We start from the raw sequence: 27,718 nt of genomic DNA, 5'->3' as shown, positions 1-27,718 counted from the left end.
GCTTTCCATCATTCATGGGTTGAGAAGCACTGATCTGTGACACTCACACATTAATGATGTCCTTTGAAGACTTCACAGTAACCACCTCAGTCTTGTAGTCACTTTAGAGACACAAAACGTGCATTATTTTCAAGTGCATATTATAACAAGTGCAATAAATACTATATTTGTGTGATGAATTAAAATCTTTCTCAACTTTTTGTGGAGTAAGATATTGTTTAAGTTGTTTAGTTTATAAATATGCAAATGCAACATACCTGCTGTCATATTTCGTGTTGGCTGACTTGATAGATGTTGGTATGAGAGTATCAAATAGTTGATCCTCAGTGCTGTAAAAAAAAAAAAGCATTCAGTCAGTGATGTACTTTGTCTTACAATGACTGAAATGCATTTACTTGTAATTATCTTTCAGAAACTCACCTCTTTGTGGACCGAACAGAATATGATGTTGTTTTAGTGGGTGAAACATCCCCTTTGGTGTAGGTTTTGATGCTAGAATTGAAAATGCTAAGAGGTTAAGAAAGTAGACACTTTTGTTCAGTTTAGTCAGCAATTTAAGCAAGACTGTGGTTACGGTACCTTGTGGTGGTCTTGACAGGTGAAGTTGGTCTAGACAAAAAGAATGATAGGTTTCAGTTTAATACACACACAAAAAAAAAGTTTAAAAAAAGTATTATTTTTAACTTTATATTTTATAACACTCACCCATCAACAGTGTCCTTTGATGACTTGACAGTAATGACTTCAGTCTTGTAATCACTTTAGGAACAGATAACATGTGCAGTCAGACATGCATTGACATATTTAAGCCACAAATGAATATGAATTTCATTTAATTAGAAAACATGACATCATAATAAATGAATCTTATTTTGAACAGTTTTTCTATTAGTTATCATCTACAACCAAACATGGTTTTTAAATTTGTGTGAAAAGTGTGTTGTTGTTGTTGTTGTTTTTTTAATAAATGGCACTTGGTTTGATATTAATGTTTATTAAAAATGATCGAATGCATGATGAACCGAGCTGATTTACCCAGAACTCTTGGTGTTTAAACCTGCCAGCTCTTTATCAGTGAGTGTTTCAGACTTGGTAGATGATTTCACCACATCCTGCCTGAGGACGAGAAGACAACACAGTTAAAGTGCCTGACCTTGACCTCATAACATGTTCTGTGATTGCAAGCTAAGATGAATATAATGTGAAATAGTTATGACATCGATATGATGTCCTTTCAGCATCTTACTTGGTAGTGGTCACAGTTGTCTCAGTTATCTTTGTACCATCTTTGATTGTTGTTGTTGTAGAAGTAGAGCTGAAAGAGCAATCATCAGTTTTGTAAGAAGCTAGTCTTCATTCATTCAGTCAGTCAATCATCAGTCATTTAAGCAGGTGTGTCTCAGAGGCGTTACCTTTTCCTGGGCTCCGTTTTCACAGTTGTTTTAGTTCCTGTTGTTCTGTAGGGTTGGGTTAGGAAGAAAATTGAGCTCTTCAAATATTTTAAATTCCCAGCATTTTTGGCTTCTGATCACTCTTACTAACAGGTTTTAAATACAGCAAAGGTTAGTGACTAATCATATTGTAAATGTAAGTCCATGTTCAAGTCCACGTTCTTCAACACATTTATTGTGCTGTATAATAAATACACTGTTTTTCTAAAATAATTACTAGATTTTTGCTATGAGACAGATTTAAACAATAAAAGTTGAAAGCTGTGATTTTGCAGTGCTAGAAAAGTGTGTGTATATTTTACCTGGTTTCATTCAGTTTGTCCTGGCTGCCGCCAAATCTGCACGTTAAAAACAATCACATGAGACTATTATATTCGATTTTGTCAACATAAACTTTTTCCAAAGAATCTATTTTGTCATGCTTCATGCTTTGGTAAATCATAATTATGACAACAACAAAAAAAGTCACCATTTTGACATAAAATGTCAATATTATGGAGTGAAAAGTATAAATTATGAGATACCAAGTCATCATTTTGAAGGAAAGGCAAGGCAAGTTTATTTATATAGCACATTTTATACATTTCCCCCACTGCTTTCCATCATTCTTGGGCTGAGAAGCACTGATCTGTGACACTCACACATTAATGATGTCCTTTGAAGACTTCACAGTAACCACCTCAGTCTTGTAGTCACTTTAGAGACACAAAACGTGCATTATTTTCAAGTGCATATTATAACAAGTGCAATAAATACTATATTTGTGTGATGAATTAAAATCTTTCTCAACTTTTTGTGGAGTAAGATATTGTTTAAGTTGTTTAGTTTATAAATATGCAAATGCAACATACCTGCTGTCATATTTCGTGTTGGCTGACTTGATAGATGTTGGTATGAGAGTATCAAATAGTTGATCCTCAGTGCTGTAAAAAAAAAAAAGCATTCAGTCAGTGATGTACTTTGTCTTACAATGACTGAAATGCATTTACTTGTAATTATCTTTCAGAAACTCACCTCTTTGTGGATCGGACAGAATATGATGTTGTTTTAGTGGGTGAAACATCCCCTTTGGTGTAGGTTTTGATGCTAGAATTGAAAATGCTAAGAGGTTAAGAAAGTAGACACTTTTGTTCAGTTTAGTCAGCAATTTAAGCAAGACTGTGGTTACGGTACCTTGTGGTGGTCTTGACAGGTGAAGTTGGTCTAGACAAAAAGAATGATAGGTTTCAGTTTAATACACACACAAAAAAAAAGTTTAAAAAAAGTATTATTTTTAACTTTATATTTTATAACACTCACCCATCAACAGTGTCCTTTGATGACTTGACAGTAATGACTTCAGTCTTGTAATCACTTTAGGAACAGATAACATGTGCAGTCAGACATGCATTGACATATTTAAGCCACAAATGAATATGAATTTCATTTAATTAGAAAACATGACATCATAATAAATGAATCTTATTTTGAACAGTTTTTCTATTAGTTATCATCTACAACCAAACATGGTTTTTAAATTTGTGTGAAAAGTGTGTTGTTGTTGTTGTTGTTTTTTTAATAAATGGCACTTGGTTTGATATTAATGTTTATTAAAAATGATCGAATGCATGATGAACCGAGCTGATTTACCCAGAACTCTTGGTGTTTAAACCTGCCAGCTCTTTATCAGTGAGTGTTTCAGACTTGGTAGATGATTTCACCACATCCTGCCTGAGGACGAGAAGACAACACAGTTAAAGTGCCTGACCTTGACCTCATAACATGTTCTGTGATTGCAAGCTAAGATGAATATAATGTGAAATAGTTATGACATCGATATGATGTCCTTTCAGCATCTTACTTGGTAGTGGTCACAGTTGTCTCAGTTATCTTTGTACCATCTTTGATTGTTGTTGTTGTAGAAGTAGAGCTGAAAGAGCAATCATCAGTTTTGTAAGAAGCTAGTCTTCATTCATTCAGTCAGTCAATCATCAGTCATTTAAGCAGGTGTGTCTCAGAGGCGTTACCTTTTCCTGGGCTCCGTTTTCACAGTTGTTTTAGTTCCTGTTGTTCTGTAGGGTTGGGTTAGGAAGAAAATTGAGCTCTTCAAATATTTTAAATTCCCAGCATTTTTGGCTTCTGATCACTCTTACTAACAGGTTTTAAATACAGCAAAGGTTAGTGACTAATCATATTGTAAATGTAAGTCCATGTTCAAGTCCACGTTCTTCAACACATTTATTGTGCTGTATAATAAATACACTGTTTTTCTAAAATAATTACTAGATTTTTGCTATGAGACAGATTTAAACAATAAAAGTTGAAAGCTGTGATTTTGCAGTGCTAGAAAAGTGTGTGTATATTTTACCTGGTTTCATTCAGTTTGTCCTGGCTGCCGCCAAATCTGCACGTTAAAAACAATCACATGAGACTATTATATTCGATTTTGTCAACATAAACTTTTTCCAAAGAATCTATTTTGTCATGCTTCATGCTTTGGTAAATCATAATTATGACAACAACAAAAAAAGTCACCATTTTGACATAAAATGTCAATATTATGGAGTGAAAAGTATAAATTATGAGATACCAAGTCATCATTTTGAAGGAAAGGCAAGGCAAGTTTATTTATATAGCACATTTTATACACAATGGTAATTCAAAGTGCTTTACATAAAAGAAAAGAAAATAATAATAAAAAAAAATAATCACAACAATAAAACAAGGAATTTAAAAACTTAGAAAATTATTTAACAATTTTGAGATAAAAAGAAATTGTGGGAGCCAAAATCATAATTATGAAACACAACACATACTAAGTCATAATTATGAGTTAAAAATGAGTAATTCTGTCATATTATGAGATTTTATCTTCTAGTTTTGACTTTTTTTTGTCATCATTTCAACATTTTATTATGACTGACATAATTTCAAATTCGACTTTGTATCTCAATTATGACTTTAATGTCATCATTTCAACAATTTGTGTCATAATTATAAAATAATTCAACTTTCGTCATAATTATGATTTTTTTTAATCTCATAATTTTGACACTTTTTCATGATTTCAAGTTTCTGTCATAATTCTGACAATCATTTTGACTCTTTTTCTCATTTTAGGTCATTATTATTATTTAACAATTGTTTTTTCATGTGGTGGAAATGGGCTTCCATACTGAGTATTGTGAGTGTTGTTAAATACAGTGTAATCTGATGCACATTTGTAACACATTTGGCAAGGAGTTTAATGCATAAGTGATAAGTGCGTCTTCATCAGTCTATTACCTTTTAGAGAGCGCTTGGACAGTGGCACCTGACGAAGTGCTGACAGTGCTGGCTTTGCTCTCAGTTTTGCTAGTTTGATCTTGAGGGCTTCATAAAAAAAGAACACAAGGACCTCATATTACAAATTTTAATGGCAACATGTGGGATGAAAAAACAAACGTATTTTGACAAGATAAACTACCTGACAAGGCTTTCGTTGGACTTATAACGACTCAGAACAGTTTTGCCGAAGTTACCATCACGTCTGTTGAGAGATGGGAAACATAAATTCAGTATGTCAGTTTTCTAGTCTGTCAGACACATGTAAATCCCGCTGACAAAAATATCACAGAGGCGAGATGTTAAACAAGTTATGTCTGTCTGGTTTGCTGTTAATTGATGAATGTGTTGAAAACTTACTCGACTTGCTCCTCCTCTTTCACATTTGTCCTAATCCAGCTATTGTCCTTTAGCAGGGATTTCTTTTTGCCGTCATCCACATTAGTGGATCTAGTGCTTGAAGTTGTAACTGTTTTTAATAAAAAAAAAATTACATACATAAAATGATTTTATTAGAGTACTTGTGATTTATTATGAGAACAATGTCATTTTAAGGAGTTTTTCCTCACCTGTTTGGGTTTTACTGTATGATTTTGGAGTGAAAGACATGGTTTATGCTGTAAGATGGAATTGATACACATTATTACATTTGCAGTAGATACAGTGTGTAGTCATTTCTACTATCCACAAGATAGTGCCACTAGACAAGATGTGACAAGAGTGTGTCAATGCAGCATCAAGTGCATGAAATGCTTAATTTTCATAGTTAACACATTCCATTCCTAGTGCTGTTTGATGTAGCGCTGTCCTTTCACTTCATACCTTCCTGGATACACCCAAAACTAGTTTGTCCTGATCCCTGAACAGACACACCCTGTTCAAACACCTGCCACTGAAACCATGGCAACATTCTCACACTTGGAAAGAAACATCAGATGCAATGAACATCACACAGGGGAGGTTTCGCTGGATTTTTTGTTGCATAGGTTAAAATGGTAAAAATGTTAAAAGAAAAAACTTTTATAAAAGTTTTTCAAATTTGGGTAGGTGACATTAAATACTTTTAGGAAAGTGACATGCTAAACTCCATTTAAAACATTTCACTAATTCTTTTTAAATTATTATGCATTCAGCTTTTATTACTTCCTTTTAGAGAGACTACACGTTTTGACATATGCATATATATATAAATATATATAAACAATAAGCAATTTATATATACAAACAACTTATTTAATTTGTATTACATTAATGCATATAAATATATATCATATCAATTTTAACTTGCTGTTCATTTAAAAGTCCATAGACACATTATGCATCAACTACCCATTTATAAACAATTACAAACCAGAATCTTTTTTTGCGGGAATTCAAAATGTTTTGCAAATCCTTGGCAAAAAAAAAAAAAAAAAAAACCAGGAAGGGGGCAAAAAAACTTAAAAAAAAAAAAAAAAAAAAAAGTCCAGGAACTACGAGACAGAAAAACTACTAGATGGGGAAACTGATGTATTTGTATTTTGATTTGAGAGCAAAACCACTGTCCCACTTCTGACGTATAGAAGCACTATTCTAATCATATTTAAAAAAAAAAAACTACAGTAAATGTCATGTCCTTCAATCTCACCTTGACATTGTAAACTGTTCTTTAGTAAGACTGCACTGTGTAACTCTAAACATAATATTTAATTGTGTACAGTCATACAATAAATCCATATCACAGAAGAATCCATTTGAATGACATGCTTTAGATATGATCACTAACCTAAAAACCCTTTGATTTTTACAAACAAATAGGCTAAAAATATTAACCATGAACATGACTGACATAAAATTGATAGAATTCAGAGACACACTTACAGATAAAAGTCTAAGTGGGTAGAGAACAGTCATACCTTGGTATTTCAGGTGTGCGGGATGTGATAGAGGTTAGAGGAGAATAACATACAGTTTGCTGCTCTTCCCCTCTTACATATTTGACCTGGGTAAGGAAGGCAAGACCAGTGAAAGGTGTGGCTTCATGTGACACACACCAGAGCAACTGAACCTGAACTGTCAGCACAGCTATGTCAACGTAGTTTACAGCAGGGGTGTGTCTTCATGAGGGCTTTCGCTCCAGCTAATGAAAAGCTAAGCAATGAATGTCAGGACATCAGCAGTCAATTGTCTGTCTTAGAAAACTACATGAAGGCCACCATAACAACCTCCGCCGAGATGGCAAGATAAAACTGTAATTCTGATTGTTTATTGCTTGTAATATTTTGCCAGCAATTATTGTCGTTCACAATCAGGCACTTACTGTATGACTGGAATTCAAATGTAATGTTTAATTCATTACTTGTATCTTTGTAATTGTGAAGATTATTAGCAATTTCTGAGTGAAAATTGTTTCAAAGTAAATCCAACACCATTTTTTTCAGTGTACACTGAAAAAAAAGAATTTTGTTAAATTGTAAATAAAACAAAGATTATTGGAGACTGATTCTTTTCAGTCTTTCTACTTCAAAGAAGAGAGCGCTGTACATTCACTCCCCCCACCTACAATCCCTGCCATACTTGAGACTCTCTAACCATTAGGCCACGACTTCCCCTATTATATATATAATCTACAAAAGTTACTTGCCATTTCTTTATAATTACTTGTGAAATTTACTTGCAATTTCTGAGTGGAAATGGTTTTCAAATAAAATCCTACACCATTTTTTTCAGCGTACTAGAGCAGACTAAAGTCAAAGTTATGTGGTGAAGGCTTTCTGTAGTGTTTGGCGATAATGATCCTCAGAAGATAAAACCCACTGAGCTGGATTATTATTTTTTTGTTCTAAATGAATAGGTGTGCTGTTGCAGAAGCATGTGGCATGTTAGGTTTGTGCTTTATTGTGGAAGCTAGGGTATAGTGTAAGTTAAGATACAGTATGTCTGTAAGCAAATATGTATGTGGGGTGTGACACTGCGGTTCATGTTAATCACATCCTACTCAATAGTTTTAAAGTGTGTAATATGCAAAAGACAATCAAACTTGGTGACATTCAGTGAGGAAGAAGCCTCTTATGTTACACCAAACATGCCTCTTCTATTCATGCAAATATTAATATTTGCAAATAGGAGGTTTGGAGGAGTGAGAATGCAACGATTGTATTTATTTAACATGAAACATTGTGCTTCTGAGGTTTAAAATAAGGTTATTTTATCTGCTTTTTCAATTTACTTAATTAAAACGAGCTTAAGTAGCACAATTGCTGAACATATTACAATTTAATTTCATTGTGTTCAATCCACTCAAATATTTCAAACTGTAATTTAAATCAGTGTTTGCTGAATTAAATGGCATGGGTGAGTTTTTAGTTCCCAGCATGCTTTGCAAAAGACTCAAACGGGAGAGCAAATGTTGAAATTAAGCATTATTTTATGTGTTTTTGTGTAAAGACAAACCCATTTTTAAAGTTCAGTTGGACATTTAAAAGAGTTTCTGTTGTTGACGTTTTTGTGGTTAGCTTTGTGCTGAAGAGTAGCTTGTGGTTAGGATCTATGATGGTTAATTAACTATGATGTTAGTAGTTTCATTCAAGCTGTGCTTGTTACGGAGCCGACGAGACGAGAAGCGTGCGGATCCATATGCAAAGCTTTTAATCTAGAACAAAGTTAAAACAAGCAAGGGTCAGATAATGGCAAACAGGTATATAGAGGGCAAGACACAAGAGTAGTCCAGATTCGTAACATAGCCCCATACAATCCAGGAGGGTGGTGGAGCGGAGGCGGAACAGGGGGAGGGACCAGTACATAAATGGTCTCTATGGCAATGTCAGGGTTAACGGGACAGACCTGGAGTGCAATTATATTTTCTGGGCTCATGATTGGACTAATGGGGCAGATAACAGATTCCTTGATAGGAACTGGACAGGCTGACACCTCACCCTCAGACTCATTAATTGACACTTGACAAACAGATAGTTCACTTGTGGTATCTCTGACAAAGACAGTGTTAACAGCACAAACAGAAAGTTTATTTACGGCTTTCGTAGCCGCGACAGGCAGGGTTGAGAGTTCCCGAACTGCCCTTATGGCCGCTACAGAACAGTCAGGAGGTTTACAGACAGCGTCCTCGGGTGTGACAGACAAGGCTGAAGGTTCAGAGACAGCTTCCTCGGCTGGATAGGGACAGGACAAAAGTCTATAATTGCCGTGACTCGACTTGGCTCACGAAGATCAGCGGTGACTTGACTTGGCTCACGAAGATCAGCAGCAGATCAGCTGAGGCGTGACGAGACTCTGGAAGATCAGTTGAGACGTGACTGGACTCATGGCGAGCAGCTGTGACTTGACTTGTCGCATGAAGATCAGCTGTGACTTGACTTGACTCATAATTGGCAGCCGTGACATAACAGGGCGCTGTTGTGTCTGCCATTTTGTAAGCGTGCTCTAGTGTGGCCGCCATTTTGCGAATGGGCTCCGCTGTCGCCGCCATCATGAGAGTGCGCGCTGGCGCGGCTGCCATTTCACGAGCGGGTTGCATCACCCGAGCAGCGATCAGTAAACTTGAATATCCCAGAGCTTGTGGTTGACTAAACTCAGCAGCCACCATTACAAGCACAGACGCGTTGTCACGTTCTTCCTCCACGACACCCACAGTAGACAAAGAGCCAACAGTCAATAAAGCATAATCCACAAACTGACGTAGTGACGAATGCGGACCCTCAAGTATAAGCTTAGATTTTAGCGGTTGATTAATGCCATTACAGAAAAAATCTATCAAAACACTGTCCGGTAAATCAGAATGATACGTGTAACCCCGGTTAAATGAACTGTAATTGAAGGGAATTATTTCATTTATTCACAGTTTAGTAACATCATATTTCTCTAATCAATGTTGAAAAGAGGTGTAGAGGTTATTAAAGAACATTTAAACTCTCAGCCCTTGGTTTTAATAGGAACAAACACTCTCGACATCCTTTATGAGCAGCAGTTAAATGCAAAATCCCCAATGCACCAACCATCCTTATTTGGGTAAAGGTTGGTTCTGAAAAACCTTGAAACGAGATGAAAGCAGAACACAAGTGGCGTTCTGTGTCGTGTGAGATTAAGGAGCAACGTACCCGAGGTCATGTCCGCGGGTCAAACTGTTGTTGTGGAAGGTTCTGTTGCAGTACCTGGTTGTGTAGATAAGTGTGTAGTAGTAGAGCACCCATCTGATTCCTCTTTTCCTGGTGGTGTGTTTGTAAAACGCTGCCTACTTACCCCTTCTAATAGTCAGCCTGTCCGGTTACCTGTAGTACTCAAAAACGAAACGGAGCATGATATAGCTATTCCTCCGAGATGCATAATAGCAGAGCTGCATGCAGTTGAGTCTGTGCTTCCTCAGCCGAATGTTTTCCCTGTTAGCAAGCACCTACCTGTTCAGGAGTCCAATTTTGCTCCGAATTTCGGCGAGTCCTCATTGCCACAAGAGTGGCGGGACCGCATTTCTGCAAAGCTCAGAGAAATGCCAGATGTTTTCAGTCAACACGATTTAGACTTTGGGCATACGCAAAAGGTGAAACATCGTATTCAGTTGCATGATGAAACTCCATTTAAACATAGGGCGCGACCGATCCATCCACAAGATCTGGAAGCTGTCCGCAGACATCTGCGCGATCTTCTCGCAAGCAAAGTTATTCGAGAGTCCGAGTCACCTTTTTCTTCGCCTATCGTAGTGGTGCGGAAGAAAAACGGAGATGTACGGTTGTGCATAGACTATAGGAAGTTAAATCTCCAGACAGTAAAAGATGCTTATGCATTACCCAATCTTGAGGAAACATTTTCCCCCTTAACTGGGTCAAAATGGTTTTCGGTGCTTGACTTGAAGTCTGGGTATTACCAGATAGAAGTAGAAGAAGCAGACAAACCCAAAACCGCCTTTGTCTGCCCCTTGGGGTTTTGGGAATTTCGCATGCCTCAAGGGTTCACTAACGCCCTAAGTACTTTCCAGAGATTGATGGAAAAGTGTATGGAGGACATTAATCTGAAGGAAGTACTTGTCTTTCTGGATGATCTAATCATATTTTCTGAGACTTTGGAAGAGCATGAAAGACGACTGTTAAAAGTTATTTCTCGACTCTGTGGGTTAAAACTTGCCCTTGAAAAGTGTAAATTCTTCCAGACTTCCGTTCGTTACTTAGGGCACATCGTGTCAGAGCGCGGAGTAGAGACGGATCCGGAAAAAATGCAAACCTTAAAAACCTGGCCGAGTCCCAAAAACCTTAAAGAATTAAGGTCGTTTTTGGGCTTTTCGGGGTATTACCGCAGATTTATTAAGGATTACTCTAGGGTGGTGAAACCACTCACTGACCTAACCGTGGGGTATCCGCCGACTAGGAAAGGTGGTAAACAGAACGAGGGTAAGGGTCCGTACCACAATCCTAAAGAGCCCTTCGGGGGTCGTTGGACTTCACTCTGTGAGGTGGCATTTCGGTCCGTTATCGACAAACTTACTACTGCACCTGTGTTGGGCTTTGCAAACCCTAAACTTTCCTACTTTCTACATACAGATGCCAGCACCAAGGGGTTAGGAGCAGCCCTGTATCAGGAACAGGAAGGGCAGATGTGTGTCATTGCATTTGCAAGTAGGGGTTTGTCCCGCAGCGAGTCAAACTACCCGGCACACAAGCTTGAGTTCCTTGCACTTAAATGGGCAGTAACTGAAAAGTTTAGAGACTATCTGTATGGCAGCCAATTCACCGTCATTACAGACAGCAACACTTTAACTTACGTACTTACAACAGCAAGACTAGACGCAACTAGCTACCGGTGGCTTGCTGCTCTTTCTACTTTTTCATTTAAGTTACAGTACAGAGCAGGTAAACTAAATGCTGATGCTGATGGTCTATCGAGGCGACCTCAAGAAGAGTTGGCCGAAAACCCTGTATCTCAAAAAGAGTACGAACGGATTCAACAGTTTATGCAGCATCATCTTACAGAGGCTGCAGATTCTTGCGATGCCACAAGTGAAGTAGTTCAGGCTATCTGTGAGAAGCACCTGGTCAGACAACCAACGGACATTGGGTCTGGTACCACTTTCGTTGAATCTCTTGCACTTTACCCTGATGCTGTACCTGATAGCTATGAGCAAGAGGCTGATTTTGAGGGGTTACCTGTTGTATCTTTGTCAAGGATCCTCTGTGACGAACAAAGGGCAGATCCCGTCATCCGGGAAGTAATATCTCACTTAGAGTCTGGAGAAAAACCGTCACCAACAGTGAGGAAGGAACTTCCAGGCCTTCCTTTCTTTCTAAGAGAATGGAACCGCCTTGAGTTAAAAGATGGAGTGCTTTATCGGAAACGGCAGGTGGAGGATTTAGTTACTTACCAGCTCGTGCTTCCTGAAGAACTGAGGCCCTCTGTATTGAGCAGTTTGCACGACAGTATGGGTCATATGGGGGTAGAGAGAACTCTAGATTTGGTCAGGTCTCGCTTTTATTGGCCAAAGATGGCTGCTGAGGTAGAACAAAAGATCAGAACATGCGGTCGTTGTGTGAGGAGGAAAGCATTGCCTCAAACAGCTACACCATTGGTTAATATTCAAGCCACAAGACCATTAGAGTTAGTCTGTATGGACTTTCTCTCATTAGAACCAGACAAAAGTAATACAAGAGACATCTTGGTAATCACCGACTTCTTTACCAAGTACGCTGTGGCAGTCCCTACACCCAACCAAAAAGCAAGAACGGTAGTGAAATGCCTTTGGGAGAACTTTGTGGTGCACTATGGGTTCCCTGAGCGCCTTCATAGCGATCAGGGCCCAGATTTTGAATCGCGCACCATTAAAGAGCTCTGTGAAATGGCAGGTGTTAAGAAAACTCGAACAACCCCTTACCATCCCAGGGGAAACCCTGTCGAACGCTTCAATAGGACCTTGCTCAGTATGTTGGGTACCTTAGAAGAAAAAGACAAGACTCATTGGAGAGATTTTGTAAAGCCATTAGCTCATGCGTACAATTGCACAAGACATGAGGTTACTGGGTTTACTCCATATGAATTGATGTTTGGGCGTCAACCCAGGTTACCTGTTGACCTTGCTTTTGGATTGCCGTTTAATGATAGCCCACGTCAGTCTCACTCGGAGTATGTCAAGCACCTGAAAACCAATCTGAAAGAGAGCTATTTACTTGCATCACGTGGTATGTCAGAAAGTGCAGAAAGGAACAAAGCTAGGTTTGACAAATCTGTAACTCATTGCTCTTTGGAGATTGGTGATCGAGTGTTGGTAAGGAACGTTAGGTTACGTGGGAAGCACAAGTTGGCAGACAAGTGGGAGTCTGAGGTGTATGTTGTAGTGAATCAGGCAGCTGATTTGCCAGTTTACACCGTTCGTCCGGAGAGAAAGGACGGTCCTCTGCGTACTCTTCACAGAGACCTTTTGCTCCCCTGTGGATTTTTACCATCTCCAGAGGTTGAAACACCCACACTAAACAAATCCATCTCAAGACCTAGAACACGACAGAGTCCTGATGTTCCGTTAATTGATGACAACTCTCTTTCTGATTCAGAAGAAGAAAATTCGTATTGTGGGTACAATCATTCTCCAAATGTGCGTTTTTCTACAGTTCATGAAATCTGCAAAGAAAAGAAACCGTGTACGGTGATTCTGCTGATAACTCGGCCATTCGTGACACCCCTGTGATCTTCTGTGACATCCTGTGAAACTTCACATTTGATGGCGAGCCAACCAAATCTGCTACAGAGGAAAAAAAACGACACATCATAAAGAAGAGGACAATATCCTTCCCTTCAATTATCAGCCTTGCTTTATGAAGCAAGACGATCCTAATCTAAAGAATTAAGTTCCCTTCCTTGAGGGAACTGACAATAAAAAAAAGAAAGAGACGGGAAAAGAGAAGAAACTGATCAGTACTTTACAGAACATTGAACTATTGATGTTATATGGTTACCCATAAACCATTTGATTGACCCCGAAGTCCTTATCGGGACAGCTATGATCATTTGAGAGAAAAGTCAATTATTTTATTCATTCATTTATTTTTTTATTTTATTTCCTTCTGACATTTCTGACCGGTCTGTGTATATGTTTTGGGGAAAAAAAGAAGAGTGCACTCAAGGGAAGTTTTCATAGTTGATCTTTATTGTATGACATTGTAAATTACTTTCTTTTGTTTTGTTTATTATTTCCACTTTATATCAAAAGGAACAATTACATTCCAAGTACAAATTTAACTTTGTGCCTGTCTGTTGTTTCTCACCACAACCCGCCACCTCCTTTACGAGCTCTAAATCTTCTGATCAATTCAGTTCTATCTGCAATAACACCATTCATTTATTAAATTGCCAATTCCTTAGACACGTGTTACATACGCAATGTCCAGATACTCTTAAATGTAGTCCTCGAGCGAGCATGTGCCCTGCTCAAGGGCTAACAACAGTCTTGCAGTGTCCATATCTGGCCAATGTTCACATGAGAAGCTGCTGGATGCTTGTGTGGCCGAGTATTCTGTTACGGAGCCAACGAGACGAGAGGCGTGCGGATCCATATGCAAAGCTTTTAATCTAGAACAAAGTCAAAACAAGCAAGGGTCAGATAATGGCAAACAGGTATATAGAGGGCAAGACACAAGAGTAGTCCAGTGAGCGGGTATGGTCGATCTCCAGCAAACAATGTCCAAACAGGGTGTTCCAAAGGGTTAATACTAAACACAGGCTATGGTCCAGGCGAGGGGCAAACAGTATTCGAACAGGGCGAGACGAGAGGGATAATCCAGGACAAGCAAAAATCGGGAAACAGGAAACTGGACAAGACTAGACTAGACTACACTAGACTAGACTAGACTAGACTAGACTAGACAACTAGAACTCAAACAAGGAATGGGAACTGGCTCTGTAAAGTAGCTATTGACTAGGGTAGCGATATGCACTTACAATACTTGGCAGTGAGAGAGAGGAAGTCCATGGCTTATGTAGCATGTCTGATTGGATTCAGCTGTGTGTGTGTAATCAGTGCATTCAGCTGTGTGTGTGTAATCAGTGCAATGGATGATGGGAACTGTAGTCCGGGTGAAGTGCAACAGTGTAGTGTGGTGCAAGAGTCCATAGTAGTGAGCATGGATGTGAAGTGCATGGACCAGATTCGTGACAGTGCTAATGTCAATGCAATAAATTAAACATTTATTAAAACAAAAATAAATTAAGTGTGAACACTTGTCTTTTAGGGTGACAATACGTCCTCTTTTTCCCAGACATTTTTAAATTGCCTAAAGTGTCCAGATTTTGGCTTTATTTTCCTATTGCAGGGGTGTCAAACTCAATTCCACATCAATAGATAAACAAAGCCAAAACCAGGACATTTCAGGCAATTTTGAAATCCCAACCAGTACATGTCTGGAAAAAAGACAACGTATAATCACTCTAAGATTGAGTCAAATAAGAAAGTATGTACTTATCCACTTGGTTAATTTTATTTAACTTCTTAACTTAGGATTTTATTTAATTCCATGTGTAAAATTTATTAGAAAAATCTGAGTGAAACTCAAACTTGCAAAAGAAAGTGTAGATAGATGGATGCATACTCATTTGCACTGTTTGCACGGGCAGTTAATGAAACAAGAAGTAATCAGCATAATCATCTGACATGGAATTTGCTATCCTGTGCTTTATTTCCTGCTCCCTGATAGCAACTTTATCAGGTACTCATTCATTTACTTTTGAATAAGTATTAAATGTGAAATGTGCATATAACTGATCTTGATTCATTTAGTCTGAAAATACCCACAAAATCTTGTGTTTATGAGAAAATAATAGACATGGTTATTTGGTGACATATAAAGAGATTCATTAATTCATAAGTTCAAAATAAGTTGAATCTGCAGCTTTAAAGAAACTGTCTTAGAAAACATCAAGCTCTGTTATTCTACAAGGAATATGTTTCACTTCTACCTACCTGGAGATTTCTAGTGATCCTGTAGACCTTGATTAGCTGGTTCAGGTGTGTTTAATCAGAGCGGGAACTCGGCTGGAAAGTGGCCCTCCAGGAGCAGGATTGGACAGCTCTAATGTTAATTATAGAAACTGTAAAAGATATCGAAGCGTAGATTAAATAGATTGAACATAATTAAATAACACAAAATCATTGTCATAATTTAGTTTTTGTCAAGCAGTTTGAAAAAGTAAATAATTTTGTTTAACATTTTAACATTCAAGTATGTGACCGTATACTGTATATATGACAACTGAAATGACATCCAGATGTAGGTTATGTCATATTCATCAGATTACTTAAATATCCTTTTTGTTCCACTTTATTTGAATTTCATAGAGAGAGAGAGAGAGAGAGCAATCATTGAATGTAAAACTTCCCATTGATTATGTTAAATAAAGTGTCTTGACTACTGGAAAGGTGCCTCTGCTAGACAGACAGGCAGACAGACAGATAGATAGACAGACAGATAGATAGATAGATAGATAGATAGATAGATAGACCTTTCTTCATTTTAGCACTGACGTTTCTCACCACTAGATGGGGCAAGAAATTAAAAAAAAGCATTTCACGTCATATTTTGCGGTCCTTCATTTAAGAGACATTTTACATTTCTAATTTAGAATTTATACTTTTCTCACTGCATTAAAAATTGCTTTAATTTTAGGGTACCTGTCCATATTGTGTTGATAGGAACATATTTTAATCTAAAATGTTATTTGATAAATACAATCCTTACGCATTGTCCACTGGGCTATATCATTATTTGTTTTGACTGAGCAGAACTTCAGTCCCTGCACAGGTGAAGATGCTCTCTCAGTCTCACGTCTGTTACTCTCACTGAAGCTGAGGGTGATTCATTGGAGAGTAAATTACTTCAGTGCTGCTGACACAAACCATTGTCTGTCTGTAACACACTGAAGGGAGGAGGGAAAATGTCATCTCAGTATTTGTGTCCCCAGTCAGAGGACATTCACTGACCTTATTACATGTGCACTTCCTCTCACATAACCTTTTCTCACTCTCTCTCTTCCTGCTTCATGGACATCCACATACATATTTTATTTTGTCTCATACCTGCAGATCATGAGATATAGAAATTTCAATGTATAAAGCTACACTTCAATCTGTTGTGCCCTTAGCATTACAATTTAGAAAATGTTCTCCAAAATGGTTCATCTATGGAATCGCTGTGAAGACTCCTTTATTTTTTAATAGTGCAGGGTGAGTGGTTTGTGTAGATTATGATTAGCAACGGTTGCACAAGCAATAATATGGTAATATCCACTTAAATGTTTGTCCATTCTGCATTATCATGTTTCTAACTGTCTAAGATTACCTCATACAGTGAGGTATGCATTAATATGTTTTCGTTTCAAACGTTTCACTGTGTTGTTTAAAAATGACATGAAAACGGAAGTCTCCAAGGTTTAATTAAAGCTCTCCCCGCAGAGGTGACTGCTCTCGCCAAGACAATTGGCAATTATTTTTCACCAGTGAGCAGGAATGTTACATCTGAGAAGAAATCAAATCGGTACAGGTATACAGAAATTATATCATAGATAGATATACAAAGATATAAAGAGAATATGTGGGTTGCAAGTCAATCCTATGTTTACAAGTACCAGGTTAAGCTGTAATCAGGGCTGTAATCATCCTAGGTATTGAGGGGGACCCATGTGACTCTTTATTATATGGAAATAAAGTACTTTAAAAGAATATACTTTCTGAAGGTAATGTTTTTCGAACACTTAATTAAAATTAAATAAAAATGTATTATAGCTTAAATGTATAATAAATGCAATTAGCTGAACTTTAAAGTGCTTTTTGACCCACTTAAGCAGGACTTTAAAGCACATTATTTCAAAGTGCAATTTTTAAAAGTGTACTCAAGTGTGTTAAGAAACAGTCATGAAAATGGACTCTCTTTAAGTACACTTAAGCAGATTTTTATTTCATTGATATTATATTACGTACAAATACACTTTTTCTTTTTAAATAGACCTTTAAGATTTTAATACTATGGTCTGGTTTCACACTCAAGGCTTAGACTAAGCCAGGTTTAGGCCATAGTACAATTAGGACATTTAAGTATCTTTTATAAACATTCCTTAGAAAAAAAAAAAAACATTACTGGTGTGCATCTTGAGACAAAACAATGGTACTGATATATTTTAAAATATATCAGTGCAAGTTTCTTTTAGTTGAAATAGCTCAGACATGCATTTTAGTCTGGGACTAGGCTTAAGTCTGTGAAACCGAAGATACAAGTACACTTTCAGTAAATTAAGTGCACTTCTTTTTCACATGCCCCCAACATTTATTATATTTATAATTATATATTATAATTAATTAATATAATTAATTGATAAAGGTCACTGGTAATAGTGCTTAAGTGGTAACAGAAACAGTAGGTGCGTCCCAAATCACGTACTTATGCACTATTCTATGAAGTTTTTTAGTATAAATAGTGGCGTAAAAAGACCGTATAAGTCATTATAATCAGTAATTATGTCCCACTGGATGCAACGAATGACTCGTTTATAATGGGTTTTAATATTTTTGTCGGCCGGACAGGGCATCATCACAATATGGTAAGGGGCGTAACATTTCCGTCACACGCTTGAGGTATTCGGCCAATCACAACGCATTGGATAGCTGGCCAATCACAGCACACCTCGCTTTTTCAGACCGATGAGCTTTGTAAAAATCGATGCGTTTCAGAAAGGCGGGGCATAGAGGAGAAACAATAATGTACAGTATGTGGAAAATAATGTTTTTTTTTTTTACTTTAAACCGCATAAACACATTTCATTACACCAAATACACTAAATAATGTTCTTTTTAGCAGCATCATATGACCCCTTTAAATACCCGGATGATGCACTTAAAAAACGAAGTGTGGAATGTTGGATTCATGCACTCAACTGTTGCAGATTTAATTACGTGGCGAAGGGGGAGGGGCTATCAGACTCCGATAACCTTATATAATTCATGCACTACATGGTTGAGTACATAGGGCACAAGTACATAGTGTATGAGTGCATAGTGTATAGTGCGTCATTTGGGACGCAGCAAGTATGCCAGAAAACATGCCGTAACATAATCCATGGAAACACATTCTGACAACAAGACTAGGTTTTGGTGTGACCAGTTGACATGAAGGGGTTTATTTTTGTATTAACGACTGGCTAACTGTCATAATTTATTCACCCTTATGTCATTCCAAACCTGAATGAGGCTACTTTCTTCTGTGGCCCATAAAAGACAATATTATGAAGAATTTTGGTAACAATTTTGGTAACCAAGCAGTTTTGGTGACCACTGACTTTAATTGTATTGTATTGTATTGGGTGAACTATGTCTTTAAAGCATGACTACTGAACAAATAAATGAAATAATGAGTAGAAATTATATTTAGTATGTGAGGAAAGTGTCGAGTCCTCCAGCTGCATGCTGCTGTTGGCCAATCAGAATCAAGAATTCCAGAATAATATGCAAATACAATATAAACCTATAAAAGATCGTATAAAATACGACTAATATTACCAGATATTGCCAGAAATGAATGGCCCATGTTATTGTCAGAGCATAATAATAATAACCATAAGTGTATTGTATGTAGGATTCATCATGCCCTTCCCTTGTAAGGAAATAATCTCGCTGGATGTGTGTTTTTGTAACCGTTCAGTAAATTCAAATTCTTATTTGAGAGAAACGAACGTTAAAGCATCCAAACCCGCATCTGACGCCTCATACTCAGCCGTTTCATTACTACAGCGGGTGCGTTTCAAAATCTATCGAGTCCCCTAGCTAGACAGCACTCTAGGCGCGTTTAGAATCTTCGCTCGAGCTCTCGATTTGTGTCTAGGTAGGCCGCGCACTGCGTTTCGAAACACAGCCGGTGTGTGCTACGGATGGGAATGTATCCCAGCATGCTTGACAGTCAGCGACATGAACAGGGAAGGATGATGAAGCTAAGATGGCAGCGCTGCTAGGGTTGCTGTCTTTACAGGGTCGAGAAAAACAGCAGGAACACCCGCGAAGCACGGACGCCAGCTCGCGCTTTTGACTGGTTTCACTTCAGGCAGTCGGGTCGCCTGCAGTCGAGGAAATAACGGTCGGTGTTTGACCCGGGCGAAGGAACGGACGCGTATTTCGCAGTTGCAGCAGAGCGGCTCACCGTAAACGTCGTTTTAATTGGAGGTGCACGGATGTAATTCGCCGGGTGTTTTTGCGGAGCGGATTTATGGGGTGTGCTTGGGACTTTTGAGTTAGCTCTGTTGACTGACATTGTAATCTAATATATGCGTTGTTCCCCTAAACGATGATGTGTGCTGCTGCGGCAGCGGGTGCCGGTGGCAGCGGGATCCCGTCCTCCTCGTCCCACTCCATGGGGCTGGGAGTCAGGGTCATTCCCGGAGCTGGAAGCGATTTCGCATCGATCGGATCAGGCATGGGCTCCTGTCCCGTTGTGGGGGCCCGCTCGGATTGTCGGAGCCGCTACCAGCTGCTTCTCTCAGGGCGAGCACTGGCGGAGCGGTACCGGAGGATTTACACCACCGCGATCAACGACAAAGAGCAGGGGCTCAACCTCGGCAGGTGGGTCTGATTTACCGGCTCGGTTCGGGATGACAAACCGGCCGCGATGGCGTGCGGCTGGACGTTTTTGTAAACAAAACCCACTGGGTTAAACCTGAGCTCATTTGAGCCCAAACAGCAGTAAGTTAGCAGTTAGCATGCGGCTAACTTCCTTAGCGAGCGCAGCTAAAACACCCGTTTCATCTCATGCAGGTCAACGGAGAAGCTCAGTTTGTGTTGCTTTTGATTTATGCACTGTTTAAAATCACATTCACTCTGCTGTCACGGTCAACAATGCCGTTTTGAGAGATCTTGCACAACTAGATCAATAGCGATAGCTGTTAAGCAGCTGCTTAGGCTTAAAATGTAGTGTTGTGCTAATAGGACGTGACCGAATGAGTTTGATGTGTATGATAAAACGTAACTTTCTTCAAATGCAGCGCATAGACAATGATATGTTACGCAAAGAAGAAAGTATCAAACCTTTCGCGTCAAATACGTGCACATTTAAGGCTAGCGAAATGTCTTATAGTCCCAGTTCAGGTTGTAGATATCAGCCTTATTCACTGAATTGCATTTTCAGGGAGGTTGATATTCAGCTATTACGTTTACATAACTGTGACTTATTCATCGATAGTACATATGGGATCGTGTATATTGGCAAAGGGCTGGGTTCTGTTTTGCCTGACGTCACCCTGCTGTAGAGAGAAACACACACACACACACACACACACACACACACGTCTGGTTCACTATACTTGTAGGGACTCCCCATAGGCGTAATGGTTTTTATACTGTACAAACTGTATTTTCTATCGCCCTAAACCTACCCCTCACAGGAAACTTTGTGCATTTTTACAATCTAAAAAAAACTCATTCTGTATGATTTATAAGCTTTTGTACCCATGGGGACCTCAATTTAGATCCCCACGGTTACACAAGTCCCCATGAGTTGGTCTATATTCAGGTTTTACTCCTCACCAGTGTAGAAAAACCTACACACACACACACCTAAGGCTTAGAGCAGTCACTTATTAGGGATCTCACTTTGCAAAAATTATTGTTGTTTCTCTTCATATATTTATACTTTGACATTGTACTTCATTTATAAGTAGTTTTGAGAAAAAAAGACAAAAAAGTCACCTAATAATAATAATAATAATAATAAAAAAAACCTAATTAGATGACAAAGTGAAAATGACAACACTTTGTATTCATACTCTTTATTTTGTATTCTTTAGCAAAAGAAATTCTGCATATTTAACAGATTCAATACATTAAGCAAACTCATAAAAAGGACATTTTTTATTTGTTTAGATTGGCCAAATTGATTTTATCTATATGAAAGTTATGACAACAACAACAACAATAATAATAATAATTTTACACGTACAACTTGATTAGAGGTCAGTAAAAAATATCAGATTTTTTTTCCAAGATCTTCGAGAGCAACACCAGTCAAAATGTTATATAATGTTTTTATTGTCAAGAAAACAAGTCTTTATTATAAGAATACATGTGATGAATTTTTAAATGTTGCAAAATGTATTAGAAAAGCAAAATATAAAATGAAAATGATTAAAATGAGTTCCTTGAGGTTTAGTAGTCATTTACAAGCAACTTTGCATTTACTAAAAATTTGTATTCCCACTCTTCAATTATATTCAGTTCCTTAGTAAATTAGACAGTAGATTTTGATTTCTGATTTGATTCAATCAATAAAATCAAACTTATTAAAAATACAAGAATCTTTTTAGATGTAGATTTGCCAAATTGCTTTTAATTTACATTAAACTTACCCAAAAAACCATATGGTTCAAAATTAAATTTACACATACAACTCGGGTAAAAATGAATAAGCGCAGAGGTCAGTAAAACAATAATTTGATAACTTTTTTCAAGCTCTTTGAGATTAACATCAGAAGAGTCAAATATATGCTATGTTGTTACTGACTTCTCTAGGCAAGAATAGGCTTACAAGAATAATTGTGATAAATGCATGTTACAATGTGTATTAGATTGCAAAATCGAAAATAAAGTGACCATTTTTTCCCTCATTCCAATCTCTGGAAATCTGAAAGATTTTCCTTGAGGTTTAATAGCCCTTTTACCAGTGGTTTCATAGTGTACACTTGCACCATCCACTCATGACGTCACTAGCGTTGATAGCATGCAAAGAGCGCTGAACCGTTGAACGCCCCTCCCAACCTTCAGGCTCTTCATCACAAGCAGCCTCTGTGCGTTCACTTTTCACTGCATATGATCAGCTACTGTTGTTCCATTGTTTACTGCTGTACACAAGCTCTAGCACTTCAACACCGTTCATACAGAAGGTACATAATAGCAGATTCAGATGGCTCTCTTGATGAAAATAAAACTATGATCGCCCGCCGCAGGAGCGCTTTCCTTGTGTAGGGTTTGCCACTAGGATTCGGGCTATTTGCAGTTTCTCATGTTAGACAAACAGTGACAAACAGTTTTACAGTGTGTAAGCAAATTTAAACCAATGCGAAAAAGACCAGCATGTGTTTAATTGCGAAGGTGTTAACATGGCAGCACTCAGATTTTTGAGTGCGGAGTCCCTTTAAGATATTACTGCTCTTAAAATCCATGCATATTAAAAATTCATGTTAAAACCACACATTACAGGGACGACTACATGTGCTGACCTTTTAAGATATCTGTGATGTATGACCTTTGGACTTTTTACCAGTATATTGAACTGAGACTAAATACTTAAGTTGTAAAAAACGGACAAAATTGAAAATGGCAAGCATGTTAGTAGTACTGTCAGCCTCAGATGCCCACAATCAATTAACTGACTGTCTGATTCATATTGCACATTAAACTGCCAACCAATATATGAAAATTGGCATTTCGAAAGTGATTGACTACACTATTTCTGTCTGTTGAATTGCAAAGTCCACCAGAGAACAAAGTCGTGTTTATGAGGCACTGGATTGACGCACTGCATGTTTTTTGGACAAATGCTGCTGTTCAGTTTTTCTAGGCATAAATCCATCTCTGAATAGCATAAAAAACCAAAAATGAACTGTCTAGTCAGTTTCCATGTGTTAGACAATCTCCTCCTTTTTAAGTGGACAGTTCTTGGCCAGAATAACCTGCAGTGTTGAACCAGACTTTATGCCCTTTGAATGTTATTATCTAAATAGACCTTTGTATTAATTCAGGGTTTCTGTGGGTATTATATCTTCAAAAGGTATTAAATTGGAGCAGAAAGTCACTGCATTAAATGTTGCATGCACTGCAAAAAAGGGAAGAAAGAAAAAAAAAACTTCCTCATTGTTTTTGTCTTTTTTTTTTTCTTAAATCAAGATGCATTTACTTGAGATGCAAAATGAAAATATAAAAGTCTTGTTTTTTTGAATTAAGTTTATTTTTCTGACCCCATTGGCAGATATTTGTTCTTGTTTTAATCATAAACGCACTTCATTTTGATAATTTTCTCAGGAAATATGACTCAAGTCATTTCGCCTCTCTATGTATCTTGATTTGAGAATGTTTACTCTATAATTTGTTTTCATTGCTAGATGACACTGCAAAACCACATCTAACGTGTCATTCTTCTCCAGGGGAAAGAAAGCTTTGAGCAAGAAAAAGCTAAAAAGGCGGCAAAAAGTCAAATCAAAAGTGAAAACAAGATCAAAGGTAAGAAGATTTTTTATCTGACTTTGAATAGAAGACTTCCGTCTTTTGTGTTCATACCCAAGCGATTTTCGCAGGCGATGAGCCGAGTGAACATGCAAATTCACTCCTTGACATTAGAGGGGCTTAATGAAAAACAGAAATACCCCGGTACACATCGAATCCTATTTGATCTGCAATTCCTCTCCATAACAACTCCCTCTTATCGAGATTTTTGTAGTCGCTGTCGCATTTGTCATAAAGCCCTTTGTGTTCAGACACCAATGAGACCAGCAGCTCTACATTCATCTTGCCTCGATGCATCTTCTTGGTCTACTTACTTCCTCTTTGTCGTTAGGTATCAATGTGTGCTCGGCAAGACCGTTTTGTGCTTGAGCGCCTCCAAGTCGTGTTTTACTGTAACTTCAGCAGCTCCAGGCACGTGAACAAAAGCGGCAATCTCATTGGTCGGACAGTTTTTAACGCGGCGCGTCAAACCAAAAAAACGAGCCCGAGGCGATTTTTAAAAAATGACGCTTTTACGCCTTGTGTTTTGCGCGTCGTTGTGCACACTCACATTGGTGCCCTTTGTTTAGTCACGAGGCGTTAAACGTCGGCGATAATCGCGCACGATATTCGTTCCGGTGTGAACAAGCCTTTAGACTTCTGCTGTCTGTATTTCTCTGTTAGGCTCTCACAATGCATCAAGACACATGTCTTTCGAGAACTGTAAACCTCTTTCTTATAAATATGTCATTGCTAACGTCAGATAACAATGGCTCTGTTAGCAAATTTTGAAGTAGCGGTTTCCGTTCGAATCGTCAGTCTGGATTTTCTCTTTGGCCATTTTGGTGCAACTCTAATTCCATTAAGATTTTGTTTTAGCTGTTTTGACAGTGATCACAATACAATACGTATACATATTTATATTTTCATGCTTGGAAACCACTTTTAGTCGTCATCCCAGTAAACTCGCACACATGGAGGAGAAATGCGGGAGTGGCGGGGGTCATGATTGGCTGTTGCTTGGCGACCCATGTGTTGCACATTTCCATGGCAACAACTTCCTCCATCTCCTGCACTGAGCACCTCTGGTGTGCCTGGCAGCAGGGTTTGTCTCGCTACGTCTGCAGCGTTTACCAGCGCTCAGAAAATAGGCAGAGACCCAAAATGTCTTCTATTGGATACTGTGTATTGTTTTGCCATTCCCCAAAGCATGTGTGGGGGTTAATGCCTGATTGTGTTTGGATATCCTTTCCCAGGCACTCTGTTTTCCCTAGTGGATGTGAGTGCTTCACAGGCAGGGGTACGAGAGCATAATGTGATTGTAGATATGCAGTCGTAATCCTCCTCCCTAAAACCCTGCTGGCTAAGGAGAAAGAGCTCATTTATATTTCTCCTTCTCTGCCACAGCCTCCTTAAAAGGAGCTCCGTGCCTTTGTTTGCTCACAAACAGACGGGTGGAGCTTCTCCAGCAGGGAGGTGCTGGTCTTGAAGACATACTGCTGAAATGTCTGTCATGTTCAAGCACTGCAGTTTGCTTTTTTTGATGGATAGGAATGTGGCTTCATAAGTGTGCTGCTCTTCTGGTTTGATTTCTTTCCTTGTCTGTGATATAGGCCTAGGCCTATTACATAATCGCAGACAGCTTTGTGCTACTGATAAATAAGACTGAGGGATATAGATAAAGTGAAATTTATTTAGCTTTTATTTAGGTATATATATTTAATGTTCATGTATTTGCTTTGAAGTGCCTTCAAAAAGGGTGATTTATTTGTTTTCATAGGAATCTATGTATTTCTGTGTGTCATAAGAGCTAACTTGTTGATCAAACATCTGTACTGCTTGCATTAAACATTTTGAAGTATTGTAAAAATCTAGTTTTCAATGAATTTACACAAGGAAGAATGACATTGATTTGGTTTCACTTGTGTGTGCGCGAGTATAATGAAAACGCATAGTACACTGTAAAAAAAAAAAGTACACAGTTTTTTTTTTTTTTTTTTTAAGTTGTAAATAAAACCGTCATTATTGGAGTATGTTTTACAATAAAATACCATTTAAATTTTTCGTCTTAAAAATGTCAAGTTGCTCGCCATTTCTTTTGTCTTTTTTTTTGTGTGAAATCTTCTAACAATTGATTAGTGAAAACTGTTTAAACCAAAATTTTATTTAATTTTTTTCAGTGTAGCAATGTTGACTTACATTTTTTTTTTAATAAATGGAAAATGACTTTTGGGAATCATCGAATTAACTGAAACATTTGAACTGAATCAAATAAATTAATCAAACCTACCAGTTTTTGTCTTGCTATCATAATACTTTTGATATGCTAGATGACGGATTGTAAATAACAAGCTTACATTCATTGCGGTTTTCACGATGATGCTTAATTTTATCATCAAATTATGAAAAAAATATCACAAATACTCAATAAATCGACCATCCCTACACTCAAAAAATAAAATTGGTGTAGAAACAATTTTCACTTAGAAATGGCTTGTAAATTTCACAAATAATTGCAAGGAAATGGCAAGTAACACAATTAATTAAACATGAAATTTTGAAGCAGAAAGACTGAAAAGTATTTTGTTGTAAAACATACTCCAGTAATCGGTTTTACTTGCAACTTAGATTTTTTTCTTCTTATAATGAAACTTAGTTTGTAACATTTATACTTGCATAGGTAATGGTCTTAAGACTAGCTATTCTCATTTTGCCAGCATTTCTTGTAAGCTGATATTATTTACCTCTGACCTTTCAGGTGACAGTGATGGGACTTGTGGGTAAATTGTATATAGTATGACTCATGTACCTTTGTACGGACAACTGACTTTCATATTCTAAATACAACCTTCAGACCCCTCAGCGTTTTATTTAGCTGAGTTCTTGTGCCATGGTTTGTTACAGCAAGACACCAATGCAGACCACAGTAGCTGATACAATGCAGGTTTAATTTACACATCACTGTGTGTCCGCGATGTGTTACCATCTGTGATTGATATTAACACTGATCACAGTATTATTGTCACCCCCTTTGCTGACACAGAGGCACTGAAGTATATTTCCATCAAATTTTATTCGCCACATAAACATATCAGGGTTTTTCCGGGCTCAAAATGAGGCGGAGGTGGTACCATCCTGATCATGTGCACACATTGTACCCACCCATGCAACGCGTTTTAGATATTCTAATAATTAGATGATTGAAGAAAATGACAATCAAGTTAAAATTTACAAAAACAAAACTGTTTAAAGCTGCAGTCCATAAGTTTTGCCTCTTTGTCGCCACCGCACCGGTGTGGATATTTAGTGTACTTCGCAATCACAGATTCTAGCCTACATCTTGGAATATATGACTCAAATAAGCATATTCACCGTATATTGCCATCTGAACAAGTAAGTAACAAGTCTACAACGTTTGTTCTGACCAGCTGAGGAAAAAAGCATTACTATAAATCTCGCTACCAATGGTGATTAAATCTAAAGATCGGTTAGCTCATATCACATCAAACCGTTCAAATTATTATTATTGTTATACTTTATTCTCAAATGATTAATGTTAACAGCATCAGCATTGGTGACTGAGTATAGTGTGTATTAGCGTGTAGATTTCAATTTCTGCACAGTTTAATCTAATTGACATACTCTTCGAATTTCATATTACAGGGGTCATATGTTGCTTTTTTAAAGATCATTATTTTGTGTATTTGGTGTAACAGAATATGTTGACATGCTTTAATGTTCAAAAAACACATTATTTTTCAAATACTCTACA

The 27,718-nt window shown here is 37.8% G+C and overlaps 2 protein-coding genes across 8 annotated transcripts in view; one reads left to right on the top strand and one right to left on the bottom strand.

Annotated features, from left to right (window-relative positions):
• LOC107670903 (mucin-22-like) overlaps window positions 1-15,699 on the bottom strand; it is a 20,791-nt gene extending 5,092 nt beyond the window's left edge. For 3 of the 7 annotated variants that reach the window (XM_016463712.1, XM_016463714.1, XM_016463718.1), the window contains exons 1-19: window positions 15,679-15,698; window positions 6,650-6,735; window positions 5,324-5,371; window positions 5,115-5,223; window positions 4,897-4,959; window positions 4,716-4,802; window positions 3,799-3,834; window positions 3,458-3,502; window positions 3,292-3,360; window positions 3,081-3,161; window positions 2,751-2,804; window positions 2,625-2,654; window positions 2,466-2,552; window positions 2,303-2,374; window positions 2,093-2,146; window positions 580-609; window positions 421-492; window positions 258-329; window positions 48-101 (exon numbers count right to left, since the gene is read on the bottom strand). In XM_016463712.1, the coding sequence (XP_016319198.1) occupies window positions 48-101; window positions 258-329; window positions 421-492; window positions 580-609; window positions 2,093-2,146; window positions 2,303-2,374; window positions 2,466-2,552; window positions 2,625-2,654; window positions 2,751-2,804; window positions 3,081-3,161; window positions 3,292-3,360; window positions 3,458-3,502; window positions 3,799-3,834; window positions 4,716-4,802; window positions 4,897-4,959; window positions 5,115-5,223; window positions 5,324-5,363 (1,055 nt within the window). In that variant the 5' untranslated portion in view covers window positions 5,364-5,371; window positions 6,650-6,735; window positions 15,679-15,698. Of the gene's footprint in view, window positions 1-47; window positions 102-257; window positions 330-420; window positions 493-579; window positions 610-2,092; window positions 2,147-2,302; window positions 2,375-2,465; window positions 2,553-2,624; window positions 2,655-2,750; window positions 2,805-3,080; window positions 3,162-3,291; window positions 3,361-3,457; window positions 3,503-3,798; window positions 3,835-4,715; window positions 4,803-4,896; window positions 4,960-5,114; window positions 5,224-5,323; window positions 5,372-6,649; window positions 6,736-15,678 lie in introns of all 7 variants that reach the window. The other 4 variants (XM_016463716.1, XM_016463719.1, XM_016463715.1 and 1 more) reach the window with 3 other exon arrangements.
• A 3,905-nt stretch (window positions 15,700-19,604) lies between these two features.
• Window positions 19,605-27,718, top strand: part of LOC107670888 (E3 ubiquitin-protein ligase MYCBP2-like) — a 64,444-nt gene continuing 56,330 nt past the window's right edge. Inside the window, exons 1-2 of the mRNA XM_016463687.1 lie at window positions 19,605-20,316; window positions 23,889-23,964. Of these exons, the coding sequence (XP_016319173.1) occupies window positions 20,042-20,316; window positions 23,889-23,964 (351 nt within the window). The 5' untranslated portion in view covers window positions 19,605-20,041. The remainder of the gene's footprint in view (window positions 20,317-23,888; window positions 23,965-27,718) is intronic.

Source organism: Sinocyclocheilus anshuiensis, unplaced genomic scaffold, assembly GCF_001515605.1.
Source record: "Sinocyclocheilus anshuiensis isolate Anshui unplaced genomic scaffold, SAMN03320099.WGS_v1.1 scaffold1366, whole genome shotgun sequence".
NCBI classification, from domain to species: domain Eukaryota; kingdom Metazoa; phylum Chordata; class Actinopteri; order Cypriniformes; family Cyprinidae; genus Sinocyclocheilus; species Sinocyclocheilus anshuiensis.
The sequence above is the reverse complement of the archived record's forward strand: the minus strand, read 5'-3'. Positions and strand labels throughout refer to the sequence as shown.